The sequence below is a fragment of the Sprattus sprattus genome (assembly GCF_963457725.1).
Source record: "Sprattus sprattus genome assembly, chromosome: 11".
NCBI lineage: Eukaryota > Metazoa > Chordata > Actinopteri > Clupeiformes > Clupeidae > Sprattus > Sprattus sprattus.
The window spans coordinates 11533022-11548844 of record NC_137909.1 but is presented as its reverse complement, the minus strand read 5'-3'; the positions used below and the strand labels follow the sequence as shown (position 1 = coordinate 11548844).

Here is a 15823-nt window from a genome sequence, read left to right as displayed (position 1 = left end):
GTGTGTGTGTGTGTGTGTGTGTGTGTCTATGCTCACCCTCACAGCTCCTCTTGTCAGAGGCGAGCTCATAGCCGGGGTCACAGGCGCAGTGGTAGCTGCCCATAGTGTTCAGGCAGCGTTGTCCACATCCTCCTCGTTCAAGGCTGCTGCACTCGTCAATCTCTGCCAAGGACACAGCAGCAGAGGGGAAAGGTCAGAAGGTTAGTGAAAAGGTCAAACATGATGAGTGAGCTGACCTTGAACCATGACCGAGTTGACCTTGGCACATAATAAATGCTATGGGCTCAAGTTCACCCTTCAGTGAATACAAGACGAGAATAGGTCTACTGTAAGAGTGAAAGAAAGAAAACTAGATAGATAGATAGATCTAAAAAAAAAATAGATACTTCATTTAATCCCCAAGGAAATTAAGAATGATAGGACTAGATTTGATGACGATATGAAATGCAGTTCATCCGTTTCACATAAAGTTTTCAAATAGGAATCCTATTCTAGGAATGAACCCTTCTGTCCTGAACATGTCATACATGACTTTGGGTGTGTTAGAGCAGGGGGTTTCAACAGGGGGTCCGTGGCCCTTTGGTGGTCCGCAACAGCATTGCCGGGGGTCAGTGACATGTTTATCAGTTCACCATTGAATTTTTTTATTTTTATAAATTCGCTTTGATATTTCCACACGTTTTCAGATTACGCTGAATATGCGCGCAGGGGTGGGGGCGTGGTGACGGCGGTTAGTGATCTACCCCTATACTATAACTGCACATATTTAAGTGTTTTAGGCAGAATATCTGTGCAGGGGGAGGGGGCGTGGCGGCGGTGGTTACAAACACGCACGTGCATGCAGGCACATCAGTATGTCAGAGTCAGAATGGTGGTCCCTGGGACAAAACCAGTTGAAAACCCCTGTGTTAGAGGACATTCTGCCATCATTCAGCCAGGCCACCATTTACTGGCTTAGTCTATGCATGAAGTTGCAGTCTGCAATTCTAATCCAATACTCGTCATATCAATAACCCTGCTGTCCTGGCTCTGTAAATGGTTAACAAACAAAGTAGCTCGGACTGAGACATACACTGTCCCAGCCAATCAGCATGTTACACCAGGATCACTCAAAGGACAGGACTTACAACCTTAAGCCAGAATAACTGTACCTTTAAGCCAACCTGCGAGGGATGGCAGGCATGGGTAACTACCCTCTTACCCTTGAAGAAAGTGGCTGAGAAGCCGGCCTTGTTGACGGATCCATCCGACACAAACTTGAGCCACAGCTGGTTGGAGCTGGTCTTGATGTCGTCTGGTTTCTGGTATCCACAGAAGCGTCCGAGCAGCGGGCTGGCCTCTGAGTTTCCGTCTCGCACTTCCAGGTAGTCATAGGCGCAGCTGTCATGCCTTTCAATCTGTGGGGTGAGGAAAGAGAGAGAGAGAGAGAGAGAGAGAGAGAGAGAAAGGAAGATGGAGACAGACAGAGAGAGAGAGCGGAGCCTTTTGTTGTGATGTGTCTGGCCTTTTCAAGTCAGCACAAAGTCTTGCTATTACAGAGCCATTTTGTGCAGAAAGGTATTGCTAACAGTAGCTGCGGTCGAAACCAGGTAGATCTAACCGAAAGCCAGGTAAATGTAACATGATAAAGGACCACAGCACCCATTGAGCTCTCCTACCTCAAAAGACTGAAAGCTGAGTCCAACATGGAAGCCCTCGGTGACATTGACCTTCCACACACAGACCTTATGGGGACGGTAGTCGTCAGGGTAGTTGGGCGACTGGATTTGGCCCCTGTCACGTGTGATTTCGCCACCACAGATTGCTACAGGGGGGAGAAGGGTCAACTCTGTAACTCCCGAAACCTTGAACCCAATTGTGTGTGTGTGTGTGTGTGTGTCTCTGTGTGTGTGTGTGTGTGTGTGTGTGTGTCTGTGTTTGGTTGTGCAGACTATTACAACTGTATTTGTCTCCACCTATTTAATATTGCGGAAAGACAGACTATTTTTAGTTTTATCACTATTTTAGTGGCTTAGCGGAGGGCCTGTCTCATGGTGATGCAAAAACAAAACACAGCCATAAACCATGTGATTCTGGTGTGAATATGGAGTGGGTGGACTGTATGTGCAGTGTTTGGATGGAGTGTGTGTGTAGTGTGTGTGTGTCATGTTGGGATGGAGTGTGTTTGTAGTGTTTGGGTCAAGTGTGTGTGTGTAGTGTTTGGATGGAGTGTGTATGTAGTGTTTGGATGGAGTGAGTGTGCAGTGTTTGGGTGGAGTGTGTGCGTGTAATGTTTGGATGGAGTGTGTGTGTGTAGTGTTTGAATGGCGTGTGTGTGTAGTGTTTGGGTGGAGTGTCTGTGTGTGTGTGTAGTGTTTGGAAGGAGTGTGTGTGTGTGTGTGTGTGTGTGTGTGTAGTGTTTGGGTGGAGTGTGTGTTTGGGTAGTGTTTGGAAGGAGCGTGTGTGTGTGTGTGTGTGTGTAGTATTTGGATGGAGTGTGTGGGTGTAGTATTTGGAAGGAGTGTGTGTGTGTGTAGTGTTTGGATGGAGTGTGTGTGTAGTGTTTGGGTGGAGTGTCTGTGTGTAATGTTTGGATGGAGTGTGTGTGTGTGTAGTGTTTGGAAGGAGCGTGTGTGTGTGTGTGTGTGTGTAGTATTTGGAAGGAGTGTGTGTGTGTGTAGTGTTTGGATGGAATGTGTGTGTAGTATTTGGAAGGAGTGTGTGTGTGTAGTTTTTGCATGGAGTGTGTATGTAGTGTTTGTATGGAGTGTGTGTGTGGGAAGTGTTTGGGTGGAGTGTCTGTGTGTGTAGTGTTTGGATGGAGTGTGTGTATGTAGTGTTTGGATGGAGTGTGTGTGTAGTGTTTGGATGGAGTGTGTGCGTAGTGTTTGGATGGAGTGTGTGTGTAGTGTTTGGATGGAGTGTGTGCGTGAAATGTTTGGATGGAGTGTGTTTGTGTGTAGTGTTTGGAAGGAGCGTGTGTGTGTGTGTGGGTGTAGTATTTGGAAGGAGTGTGTGTGTGTAGTGTTTGGATGGAGTGTGTGTGTGTGTAGTGTTTGGATGGAGTGTGTGTGTGTGTAGTGTTTGGATGGAGTGTGTGTATGTAGTGTTTGGATGGAGTGTGTGTGTAGTGTTTGGATGGAGTGTGTGTGTGTGTAGTGTTTGGATGGAGTGTGTGTGTAGTGTTTGGATGGAGTGTGTGTGTAGTATTTGGAAGGAGTGTGTGTGTGTGTAGTGTTTGGATGGAATGTGTGTGTAGTATTTGGAAGGAGTGTGTGTGTGTAGTTTTTGCATGGAGTGTGTATGTAGTGTTTGTATGGAGTGTGTGTGTGGGAAGTGTTTGGGTGGAGTGTCTGTGTGTGTAGTGTTTGGATGGAGTGTGTGTATGTAGTGTTTGGATGGAGTGTGTGTGTAGTGTTTGGATGGAGTGTGTGCGTAGTGTTTGGATGGAGTGTGTGTGTAGTGTTTGGATGGAGTGTGTGCGTGAAATGTTTGGATGGAGTGTGTTTGTGTGTAGTGTTTGGAAGGAGCGTGTGTGTGTGTGTGGGTGTAGTATTTGGAAGGAGTGTGTGTGTGTAGTGTTTGGATGGAGTGTGTGTGTGTGTAGTGTTTGGATGGAGTGTGTGTGTGTGTAGTGTTTGGATGGAGTGTGTGTATGTAGTGTTTGGATGGAGTGTGTGTGTAGTGTTTGGATGGAGTGTGTGTGTGTGTAGTGTTTGGATGGAGTGTGTGTGTAGTGTTTGGATGGAGTGTGTGTGTAGTGTTTGGATGGAGTGTTTGCGTGAAATGTTTGGATGGGGTGTGTGGGTGTAGTATTTGGAAGGAGTGTGTGTGTGTAGTGTTTGGATGGAGTGTGTGTGTAGTGTTTGGGTGGAGTGTCTGTGTGTATTGTTTGGATGGAGTGTGTGTGTGTGTGTAGTGTTTGGAAGGAGTGTGTGTGTGTGTGTGTAGTGTTTGGGTGGAGTGTGTGTTTGGGTAGTGTTTGGATGGAGTGTGTGCGTGTAATGTTTGGATGGAGTGTGTGTGTGTAGTATTTGGATGGAGTGTGTGGGTGTAGTATTTGGAAGGAGTGTGTGTATGTAGTGTTTGGATGGAGTGTGTGTGTGTGTAGTGTTTGGATGGAGTGTGTGTGTAGTGTTTGGGTGGATGTGTGTGTTTGGGTAGTGTTTGGAAGGAGTGTGTGTGTGTAGTGTTTGGATGGAGTGTGTATGTAGTGTTTGGAAGAGTGTGTGTGTGTATTGTTTGGATGAAGTGTGTGTGTATTGTTTGGATGGAGTGTGTGTGTGTATTATTTGGATGGAGTGTGTGTGTGTAGTGTTTGGATGGAGTGTGTGTGTGCAGTGTTTGGATGGAGTGTGTGGGTGTAGTATTTGGAAGGAGTGTGTGTATGTAGTGTTTGGATGGAGTGTGTGTGTAGTGTTTGGGTGGAGTGTCTGTGTGTATTGTTTGGATGGAGTGTGTGTGTGTGTGTGTAGTGTTTGGAAGGAGCGTGTGTGTGTGTGTGTAGTGTTTGGATGGAGTGTGTGTGTAGTGTTTGGGTGGAGTGTCTGTGTGTATTGTTTGGATGGAGTGTGTGTGTGTGTGTGTAGTGTTTGGAAGGAGCGTGTGTGTGTGTGTGTAGTGTTTGGATGGAGTGTGTGTGTGTAGTGTTTGGATGGAGTGTGTGTGTGTGTGTGTAGTGTTTGGAAGGAGCGTGTGTGTGTAGTGTTTGGATGGAGTGTGTGTGTGTGTAGTGTTTGGATGGAGTGTGTGTGTGTAGTGTTTGGATGGAGTGTGTGTGTTTGTAGTGTTTGGATGGAGTGTGTATGTAGTGTTTGGATGGAGTGTGTGTGTGAGTAGTGTTTGGATGGAGTGTGTGTTTGTATTGTTTGGATGGAGTGTGTTTGTATTGTTTGGATGGAGTGTGTGTTTGTATTGTTTGGATGGAGTGTGTTTGTATTGTTTGGATGGAGTGTGTGTGTGTGTAGTGTTTGGATGGAGTGTGTGTGTGTAGTGTTTGGATGGAGTGTGTGTGTGTAGTGTTTGGATGGAGTGTGTGTGAGTAGTGTTTGGATGGAGTGTGTGTGTGTAGTGTTTGGATGGAGTGTGTGTGTGTAGTGTTTGGATGGAGTGTGTGTGAGTAGTGTTTGGATGGAGTGTGTGTGTGTAGTTGGCATTGCCGAACTGCATACTGATGTGGAGAAGAGATCCATTCTACACCCACACTGAATTCACTCCAGATTCACACCAGGTACACACAGATCCACTCAAGATCAACATCAGACACACATCAGACTCACAGGAGCCTCAGAGGCTGAGCTCAGTGTGTTTTACTATGCTGCACCCCGACCAGGAGAAGGGTCTTCGAGGACCTCTGACAGGAGACGGGGATGCTATAACCCCAGCCCAGAGAAAGCCTTCTTTGGAATCCTTTAAAGCTGTCTCTCTGCACACCAGTGCAATTGTAATTGGGGGTAATTTGAGTGATAGGCAGGCGGATTTAAGCAATAAGCCCCAAGAGGCCGTGCTTTGCGCTGCTTTTAGAACAGGTAAGGGAGTTGTTAGGCACGACGCGAAGCGGAGTGCCGTTAAACCCCCTTACCTGTTCTAAAATCAGCGCAAAGCACGGACTCGCTGGGCTTATTGCTTTTCTAAACCTGTTACTACACATATTTGATATGGTTTAATAAATAAAGACAATTCAATTTAAGAAACAATAGTTTAATGATAAACCGTCATTCTTCCGCCACTAAAAATTATAGTTCCTAAATAAATCGTTGCCACGCAACCCTTGAAGCAACGCAACAGCCAGATGGAACACTGGGTATGAAATGCGCTATCTGAATGCCTTGCCATTCGCTGCGCAGTAATATGGAATGTAATCAGGTCAAATTGTAAGGTAATGCTGGATTTTACAACGGCTTTTAGCCAATCACAATCAAGGATTAGAACAATCAGGTTTAGAACACCAAATAGCAAACTTCAAAGGGGACAGATGTGATGGACAGCTCTGATGCTGAGCATCCTCCACCCTTAGGGATGTGGATGGTGCAGTGGCAGAGACTGGTGTCATGTTATGTGTGGTATCATGAGAGGCTTTACCACTGAGCGGGGTGTAGGGCAGTGCGTAATCAACTGGACAGAGCAGGCAAAAATGCTTTCAAATGAGGAATCCGGTTTATTAACCAACAAAAAGTATTTCAGGAAGCAAACATAAAATTTCTTCAAAGGCTAAACATAGGCTTCATAAAGTTGCTCCAAACTTAAATCCAACCAACGGTAGGTGCAGCTCAAAATTCCTCAGACACCGAGCTGAGTTTGTGCCACGCACGATGTCGCCCGTTTTTGTGTGTGTCTCAACTCTCTTAACAAACTAGTTGCTGCTCAAGTGCCAAACTACTCTAACCATTTGCACCTGAGCTTGCAATCAGTGGATGGCCTGACCTTCCTAGTCCCCAGAGCACCTCCCCAGGGTCCTAGAGCCTGCCCCATATAGGCCTGCTGAGGTAATTCACTCCCATTTCAACCTAGTGGAACCCCATGCACAGCTTGGGGTACCTCATATGTTACCTTCATAAGTGATGGCGAAGCCTTTTCCAACCCAGTTGCTGCTACTCCGGAATTCTATCCAAAGTCGGCTATCAGTCGAGATGATGGCCTCAGGAAGTGTGTCTCCACAGAAACGACCTGCAGTATACACACACATACACATACTTATGCACGCACGCAGACACACACACACACACACACACACACAAACACTCAGAAACACACAAACATCGGATGAATTCATATGCAGACGCACTCACACACTCAAACGACACAGTTGAATAAACTTGCGCAAAAGCCCAGATTTCACACACTTACACACACACACGCACACACTCACACACACACACACACTCACACACACACACACTCACACACACACACACACACACACACACACACACACACACACACACACACACACACACACACATATACACACACACATACACATGTAAAAAGGATGTTGGGAGAAAGTGACTGCGCCTTATGGTAAATATACTGCCAGAATCAAGATGCAAAGCTTGTGTCAGTGTGTTTGCACTTTTATCTTTGTGTGTCTGTAGGTATGTGTGCAACCACTGTGTGTGTGTGTGTGTATGTGTGTATGTGTGTGTGTGTATGTGTGTGTGTGTGTGTGTGTGTGTGTGTGTGTGTGTGTGTGTGTGTGTGTGTGTGTGTGTGTGTGTGTGTGTGTGTGTGTGTGTGTGTGTGTGTGTGTTTGTGGCCTGCACTGTTTTATGTGAGGACCTTTCAGAGGGGAGTTTTTCCAGTGGCCATCACGGATTTCCACATGGTCATACCAACACAAATGACTCCTGTACAAGTCCATGGACGTAAAGTTCAAAACGATCTTAAACAGAGAGAGAGAGAAAGAGAGAGAGAGAGAGAGGGAGACAGTTCACAATGAAAGGGAGGGGAGTAAGTAACAGAGACAGACTCTCTCTACAGCCTTAATTTCAAGACAGCAGCATAGAGCAGCAGTCAAAGTGTAGAAGACGGCAAAGATGACAGAACGCCTCGCATGGTGAACAGGCAATGCCATGGAAACCCAAGTCATTACCCCATGTTCTATGAGTCTCGAACAAAACCAGTTTAATTCGTTTATGATGTTTCTCAGCATGCCTCCAATCCACATAGTGCTCCGCTCCCCCTGACTGAGGCAGGTTCATTACTCTGATCCCTCAGAGATATATACTGTGTTAATCAGGAGCCAGGTCTATTTTAAAATATATGCCTGAAAGAGTAAAACAGAAACACATAGCCCAAAAATACCATAACGAGTTTCACCATGCAAATCTGACTTCATTGGCCTTGGATTTCAACATGCCTCAACTGTAGTGAGTAGGTGTGAAAACTGCATTTTAGGCAATTCTAGTTTATTTCTAAGGCAACTTTCATCACCAAACGTACTAAAAAGTGTTTTACAGTATTTTGTACTGCAGTAAAAAGAAATGAAAGAAAAAGTTTGAGAAATAAAAAGGCAATGCAGTAAAAGAACAAAAAACTAACAAAATGGCGTAGCTGGTCAAACAGCACCTCCTAACACAGGGCTTAATACAATCAATAATAATTACTCATAAAAATTGTAACACATAACAGCTGAGAAAATCAGCATTTCAAACAAATATCTTTGACACTTTTGTTTTTGCGCTGAACATACTTTCTCTCCGGGTGTGACAGATATCCTCCAGACACAGTGAGCGTAGGCTGCGTAGCTGTTGGGGAAGCCTGGAGAGGAGAGATTCCCTGTGCTGTCCTGAAGACTCTCACCGCAAGCTAGAGGAAGAACCACCAAAAACACCAAGTCACCACCTCATCCTTCAATCTTCAGTCTTCACACACACAGGCCTTGAGACGCATAGAGTTCATGAGCTGGCTAGGATTGACCCCGTGACCTCAGTGTTGCCAGGAACACAGAGAGCACTGCCAGTGTGCTCCAGCCCAGCTGCTCAACCTGCTCTAATCCAATCCAATTATATGGATCAATACACATCCTGTTTGAGATAACTGGAACTCCCAACATGTGAGTCAATCAAACCTCCCTTAATCACCCTCAAATTGTTCAAAACGTGGGGACAAGGTTTTTTTCCCCCCCAGATCAATGAGAATACAACACATCATCCCTGTCTTGGCTTCACTCCACTGGCTACGTGTTTTTCAAGGGGGAAGTCTCACCCCTCTATATCAGGTCCTCTGCCACCATTTCCACTTTTAAATATCTTTTAAAAACTTTTCCTTTTTAGCTTTTCAATCATTTCCATAGCGTATATTTTACTTTCTCCAACTTATTATAAGTCATTTCAATGTTATTCATGATTACTGTCTTTTTTATATTCTTTTTAATTTTCAATGCTCTTAGATTTGTAGAGCACTTTGGAACAACTTTTGTTTAAAATGTGATTAAATGTGCATTATACACTAATACTAAAACTACTTACTAGATTACTCACTTACCTGTGTATCCAACCCTGATAAATGTATGAACCCTGACCATAAGCCCAAAGAAGAGAAAGAGAGAGAGAGAGAGAGGAAGAAGAAGAAGAAGAAGAAGAAGAAGAAGAAGAAGAAGAAGAAGGAGAAGAAGAGGAGCAGACAGCTAGCCTACATGTGGGAAAAATCAGATGTTGCTACTGCACATCATTTTTCACAGGTGGTTTAAATATTCCATATACAGTGTGAAGCTTTTTATGGTGAGTTTTGTTTGTGGCTTGCTGAAGCTGGTGACAGTAAAATGAGATGCATTTTACGCAAAAGGCTTTGTCTTGAATGAGGATGTTGAGACACAGAACTCACTATATGTAGGTAAATATATTCCATTTACAAGATTACTGTACTGTCCTGTCAATTTTCTGAGGTAAACATGGAAAATTCCATTAACAAGATCATTGTACTTATTGTCATTTCCCCGAAGTAAAGGCTTTGTTGCTTAATGTTTTTTGAACCCTTTTATACTTTTTAAAATTAAATTTCCACAGAACTAATAGTTGCACTTTATAGTTGCACTTAGAATGTAACACCCATTGTGAACATGAGTCAGAAGAGCCAAGCTGTGCTTTAATAACCCCTGTACCTAACTGTGCGCTGTGAACAGACGCTACCATCTCACCACCCTCACTCCACAAACAACTGCAGGAGCTTTGAAACCTAAGAAAACACTGTGTACTAGCTGCAGGAGGAGTGGTAGGAGAAATGTTTGTGTGTGTGTGTGTGAGTGTGTGTGTGTGTGTGTGTGTGTGTGTGTGTGTGTGTGTGTGTGTTTCTGTGTTTGTGTGTGTCTGTGTTTGTGTGTGTATGTGCACATGTGAGTGTGTGTGTGTGTGTGTGTGTGTGTGTGTGTGTGTGTTTGTGTGTTTGTGTGTGTCTGTGTGTGTGTGTGTGTGTCTCTGTGTGTGTGTGTGTGTGTGTGTGTGTGTGTGTGTGTGTGTGTGTGTGTGTGTGTTTGTGTGTGTATGTGCACATGTGTGTGTGTGTGTGTGTGTATGTGTACGTGTGTGTGTATGTCTTACTGGGGCATCGGTAGAGTTTACGTGCTTGTGCTACATCCCCTGCACTCAGTCTGGTCCTCTGGCCGATGGGGGGCCTCACGCCATTGTAGTCGTAACGAGGTAGGATGGTATCCAGGAATACACCCCTAAGGTAACGACAAGGGGGTCACTTTACTGTAATGACTTGGCTGGGGATGATATGGATCCCTATTCATATCTGCCGTAAGAGCTCGCTCTAATTGCCACTTTATCATCAAGATGCAACAGAGAGAGGAGCATTTATCTCAGCCTAGTCCTACACATGCACTTGCCATGAGTCATTTGCAGATATTTTTCTGTAATTTCGTAGGCTGACTTCCATCCCTGAGGCCTTTGATGACACAAATAACGTATACACCCCCCCCCCCCCCCCCAGCGTATGCTTCACCACTGTGGAAAAGAAAGTGAATTACAGGGGAAAGGTGAGCCATTTGGAAAAGCAAGTCAATTACAGTGGAATAGTGAGCCATTTGGAAAAAGAAAAGCAATGCTTCTTCATCCATGACAGACTTTCACATGCTTTCCCAAAGGATGCATGAAAGATAATGGCCATGCTTCTCTGTTCAAGCCATAATATGGTGTCTAATTATAGAGCAGTGATGCTATGGTCCGGGTGCTTGCTGGTCGGTGTGGGTGTCTCTTGTTTCTTCGGTTTGGCTGTCGCTCACACAGGTGCTTGCTCATTTTGCAGACGGTCACAGTTTCATTCTAAAGACAAATAACCCATCAAATTTGCATGTCAAGGTAATACCCTCAGAGCAATTAATAAGAAGAGATAAAAAAAAAACTCTCTGTCTCTCTGGCATTTCGCTTCTTCATCACCCGCTTTTCTCTCGCTCCGAATCAGCCTCTCTCACACACAGATATACACACACACATACACAGACAGACAGACAGACAGACAGACAGACTCACACACGAAAATACACCCCAAATCATTCTTTGTGTGCATACCTGTACACCTACAAAGTTACACGGTATTTTCTTTAAACACTTTTTTGCATTTGCTTTATGAATCCAGCTCAACATTCTTAAAGGTAAAGGTTTTTTTTTTAATCTTTTATCCGAAGCTACTTACATAGACATCCTGCCTAAGTTGCATATCTTGAGTGTTGACTTAAAACAACACATTTGTTTGGCTGACTTTCTTTCTTCATTTTGGCCTTAGAGGGCGGCCGATCGAGGCAGAGGGGAAATCAGTCCTGGGAGCACGTTTACAGCACGGGCGGCTTGGTTGATGTTTTGATTAGGCCCTCCCTCACGTGAGTCCAGGCTTACAACAATGAAAATGCCGAACAGAAAAAAAAAACACCCGACAGAACAAAAGCTCTTTGTGAAGTGACACGTGTACAACAACAGAGGGGGAGAGAGAGAAGAAAAAAAAAACAAGACAACAATAGCCCAGTGGCAGAGAGGAAGGGACGCAGATAGGAAGCATACAGAGAGTGGAAAGCTGCGAGTACACAGACCACAGACACAGACACAGACGCAGACGCAAACGCAGACGCAGACGCAGACGCAGACACAGACGCAGACGCAGGCGCCCTTCGTTCTGCCTTTCCTGTCTGCCACCACTAAAGACCGGTTGGGCAGCAGGGTTGCTCCCGGCAACCAAATTCTCTCTCTGCTTCTCCATTGTCCACAATTGTCTCATAAGCGCTCACAAAGTCTTTTTTGGAAAACACTCAATCAGACTTTTCATTCATTTCAATTTGAATGCTGTTCACCCTGTTTCCAAAACACTTTGACTATCTGGGTATTATGGCAGGTATTGAACAGTGTGGCTTTGATGTTACCCCTTCGAAATTCTATTGTCTTGAAAAGATATACCATTCTAGTATACTATTCTCAGCTAATAATGATAGCACATCAGCTCTCTATGTATGATTTACTGGATAAAATGTTACAGACCATTTGAAATACTGCATGAGCCTTTCATCTGTCATCTAACTGCTCGGTGGCTTTGAAAGAAATCCTTCTGCTCAGATGTAAAGGACTGTATGCAGGACTGAGGGCATTTAAACCTTATTAGCTACAAGCCACAGCAGTCTCCTATGGCGTGAATTCTGAATATCTTGCCTAGCAACTGAGCAGATCTCTGCTCCCAACCTACTGAAGGTACTATATGGACTATAGGGTCTGGACGATTGGGTGGACTAAGCCACACACAGAAGTCGTCACACTTAAATCATTTAGAGTAACAAAAAACATATATAAGTAGCTTTTGTCGCTTCAAATATGTATATATTTATTTAAATATAGACTTACTTAACGGTTTTTAATTAGCTTGAAACACTATTTGGTTACAGATAGCCCAAAGAACATAGGTATCTTTTCTAGGCGTAAAAAGCAACGTTAAAAGTTCCAGACTCATTCTGTATCACTGAATGTATTGACTTCTTCAACCTCTTGCTTTTAAACAATTCCGCGGACTGGATGTGTCGTTAAGAGGAAAAATACAGAGAAGTCCCTTTGGCATATAAGTCACAGGACCAGCCACACAACTTAAAAAAGCACTATTTTTACTCCAGAAAGTACGGTAGTGTGCTTTTCCTACTCAGGTATGGGAGAGCAACTTCTCTTCTCTTCTCCTCTCCTCTGGCAGGGCAGCTTGGCTGTAACCACAGCAGGCGAATGGGGAGCACACCACAAAGGCAGAATGCTGGTCCAAACAGCAACATGCCAATTACACTCAGTCATGAGCTGAGCAGAAATAGCCACACACACACACAGATGCACACACACGCATGCACACACGCAAACATACACACACGTGTACGCACACACATACACAGCCCTGCACTGGACAGCCTGACCCTGCATCGACTAGAATCTCAGTCACTTAGTAGTTTTCTAAGATCATGATCCAGCTTTGATCTCTCAAGCACTTCGAGGTTCCCTCTGACCCCCTGCTCTGCCTGTCTGTGAGCGTGTGTGGAATCTTAAAACACAGTGGTTTTCACAGGCCGAAGCAGATTTTATATTGACCACATCTGTCTCAGATCAGAGCAAATGGCAAGCTAGAGAGAAAGCTACCAGTGGTTCAAAGGTCACTTCAAAGGTCTCCTACTCTAGGGGTGGGAATCAAAGGTTAACTCACAATCCGATCACTATTCAATAATCAGTATTTTCCCTACAATATCAATATATCACAGCACAGGCGAAGAAGACAATGGATGCCATTTTACAAACATAGAAACAATGTAAAGTGCACTTTTATTCCAGCCAGTAACTGTAAAAGGCCTATTTTGATGGAATGTGTTCATTGCTGCCAGTTATAATTCTGTTTTGTGACTGTTATCACTCTATCAAGAACCTTTAAGGAATTGATTCTCTGATTAACCAGAATGGTCATGTGAATATTTTTTTTTTCAACTGTCCTGATTACATTGGTGTGAGTGTATCGACAGCATATTCAAGTGCAGTAATATCACAATGTATACATCAACGTCTCAAGACTTTTCCCCATCCTCCTCCTACACACAAACCTGGAGAAGGTGTTTCTGGCATAGTGCATGATGCTGTCAAAGTCGTAGTTCTCTCCAAGCGAGTCCACTTCACCTTGCTCCATCTTCAGGAAGTTGTACTCCTGACCTGAATTACACATAAAAGGAAAACAAACACATCATGAGGAGGTCACACTGTCAGTATCTTTCCCCTGCACCACATAACAGCTACTAACACACAAACTGCAGATCACACATTACTAAAAACACAGATTCAAACATGGCCATTAATTAATACTTTCTATGCACCTTCATATATGTAACAGAACCACAAAGCACATGACACAAAATAAATAACTTAATAACTATACATTGATATAACTAGAAATAACTGACATCTTCCATGCATCCTGATTTTTAATTTACCCTCATAACAGATACTGAGGCAAAGCCAACCACTCAATAGCAAAACATTTTTAAGTTGAAAACGATGAGAAGGTGACCCCAGCATCTGTCACACACTCTCTGAGATGAAGCGAGATAAGAGGCTGGGTGGAAGCCCATGAAACAGGCCTCCACGTGCTCAGCGTCTAGGGAGAAGCCACCTGCCACTCAAACTTACCTTCCATCATCTAACAAGGCATGAGCCTGAATGTGCCTGTCTGATCAATCCACAAGTTATTTGAAACACCCCTATTCTTTTACTTTTTTTTGTAGAATTTAGCAAATTGTTCCACACAGTCCTGGCTCTGTAAATGGGAAACCACCAAAGAGACCAAATCAAACACTATATAAGCCAATCAACACATAGCATCTGGAGCACGGAGGAGAGGGAGTCATTTGTTTGGCTGGTGATCTCAAATGATATGTGCAGTCTGATCCTGGAATGTTTCCCATATGGAAAAAGTCTGTAAAAATGAATTTCTTTTCTTTGTATAGTAGATATGATAACAGTTCGTTAACACACATAATTATAGACCCTTTCATATACAGTAACATAAAAAAAACCTACCTTGTATGTTGATGGCATTAAGTCATTTTAGTATGTGCAAGCTGTTAGATTTGACATGCAAGTATTTTACATGACAAAAGCAATTCCGAGTTGTTCAAATGGGTTGAGTCTGGGCCTGCTTACATTAATTATCAAGTCTCTCATCATGTGGATGGAGCACTGCAATACCTTGCTGGATGTTGTCTCTGAAGATGGCTACGTGGTCATCTCGGTCCGGGCGTGTGTGTTCATGCCAGAAGCCAATAACATGGCCCAGCTCGTGCACCACGATACCGAATTTATCACAGTTTTTTCCAATGGAGATGGCCTGAGGGCCTCCACCTCGCTTCCCCACATAAGAACAGCACCTGGCAGAAAGCACACAAACATGCTTCGCATATCAATGCAACACTTCAGCATGTGAAAGGACTGAATACCTTATATGTCACATAGAAAGCTTGATGCGTGTGCTAATAATTCCAATGGGAATTTGCTGTTCTTATGCAATTTGACAGCATGAAATCATAGACATGTATAGGTAGACACCGCCTCCACTGCTTCTCGGTGAAACGCGTCGCCGCCATTTTGGGAAAGGAGCTCTCTGCCGTCAGAGGTCTGTCAGACGTGTCAAACTAGCGCAAGTTGCCAGGAGCTGCGGTTTATCTGGATAAAAATCACGATAACCTTTTACATTTCGCAACCAATTTCATGGAGTATTCAAGGGTTTATGCTCTACGTGAAGTGTGTGAAAAAGATTTGCCTCTACGTTACTTTGAATCTCGCTAGTTTAATCGCCAGTCATACATGTGCATGGGTCTATAATAAACGCTCGTGCATTTTTAAAATACTGAGAAGATCTATAAACTATCGAAATAGTGCTTCTTTAGTTACTACGTATTGACCATCATTAAGAGAAAGAGCATACAACAAATAGTGAGAAACTGGCAGTCAGTGTGTTTTTCATAGTTTAATAGTTCCTTTTCAAGTATGTGCATTAAGAAACCTTGAACAGTGCAATTGGCAATACACAGTTATTTCACAAATCAACATTAGGCTACAAAAAAATCTATATATTTCTATAGCAGTAAAAATATACACATCTCAATATATACATAGCCTACACATCTCAATAGTTGAACTGTAATATAAATAACATAGCATATATATAATACAATATAATATAATGACTAAGTATAATGTGCAATGGAATAACATATGATATATATAATATGTGATACAATATAATATATTTTAAGTATAAGTATATATTCATATTAATATATATATATATATGTACATTTGTACAATTTGACATAATATACAATCATGCTCTTAATATTTTCAGATCTATG

General features: G+C 43.4%; 1 protein-coding gene across 1 annotated transcript in view; it reads right to left on the bottom strand.

The window, feature by feature from the left end:
* The window catches only part of bmp1b (bone morphogenetic protein 1b), a gene marked incomplete at its 5' end in the record, with an annotated part of 47309 nt that overhangs the window by 9797 nt on the left and 21689 nt on the right, over window positions 1–15823 (bottom strand). Inside the window, 9 exons of the mRNA XM_080847387.1 lie at window positions 37–162; window positions 1202–1397; window positions 1659–1804; window positions 6529–6645; window positions 7258–7360; window positions 8171–8286; window positions 10017–10141; window positions 13523–13628; window positions 14661–14839. Of these exons, the coding sequence (XP_080703513.1) occupies window positions 37–162; window positions 1202–1397; window positions 1659–1804; window positions 6529–6645; window positions 7258–7360; window positions 8171–8286; window positions 10017–10141; window positions 13523–13628; window positions 14661–14839 (1214 nt within the window). The remainder of the gene's footprint in view (window positions 1–36; window positions 163–1201; window positions 1398–1658; window positions 1805–6528; window positions 6646–7257; window positions 7361–8170; window positions 8287–10016; window positions 10142–13522; window positions 13629–14660; window positions 14840–15823) is intronic.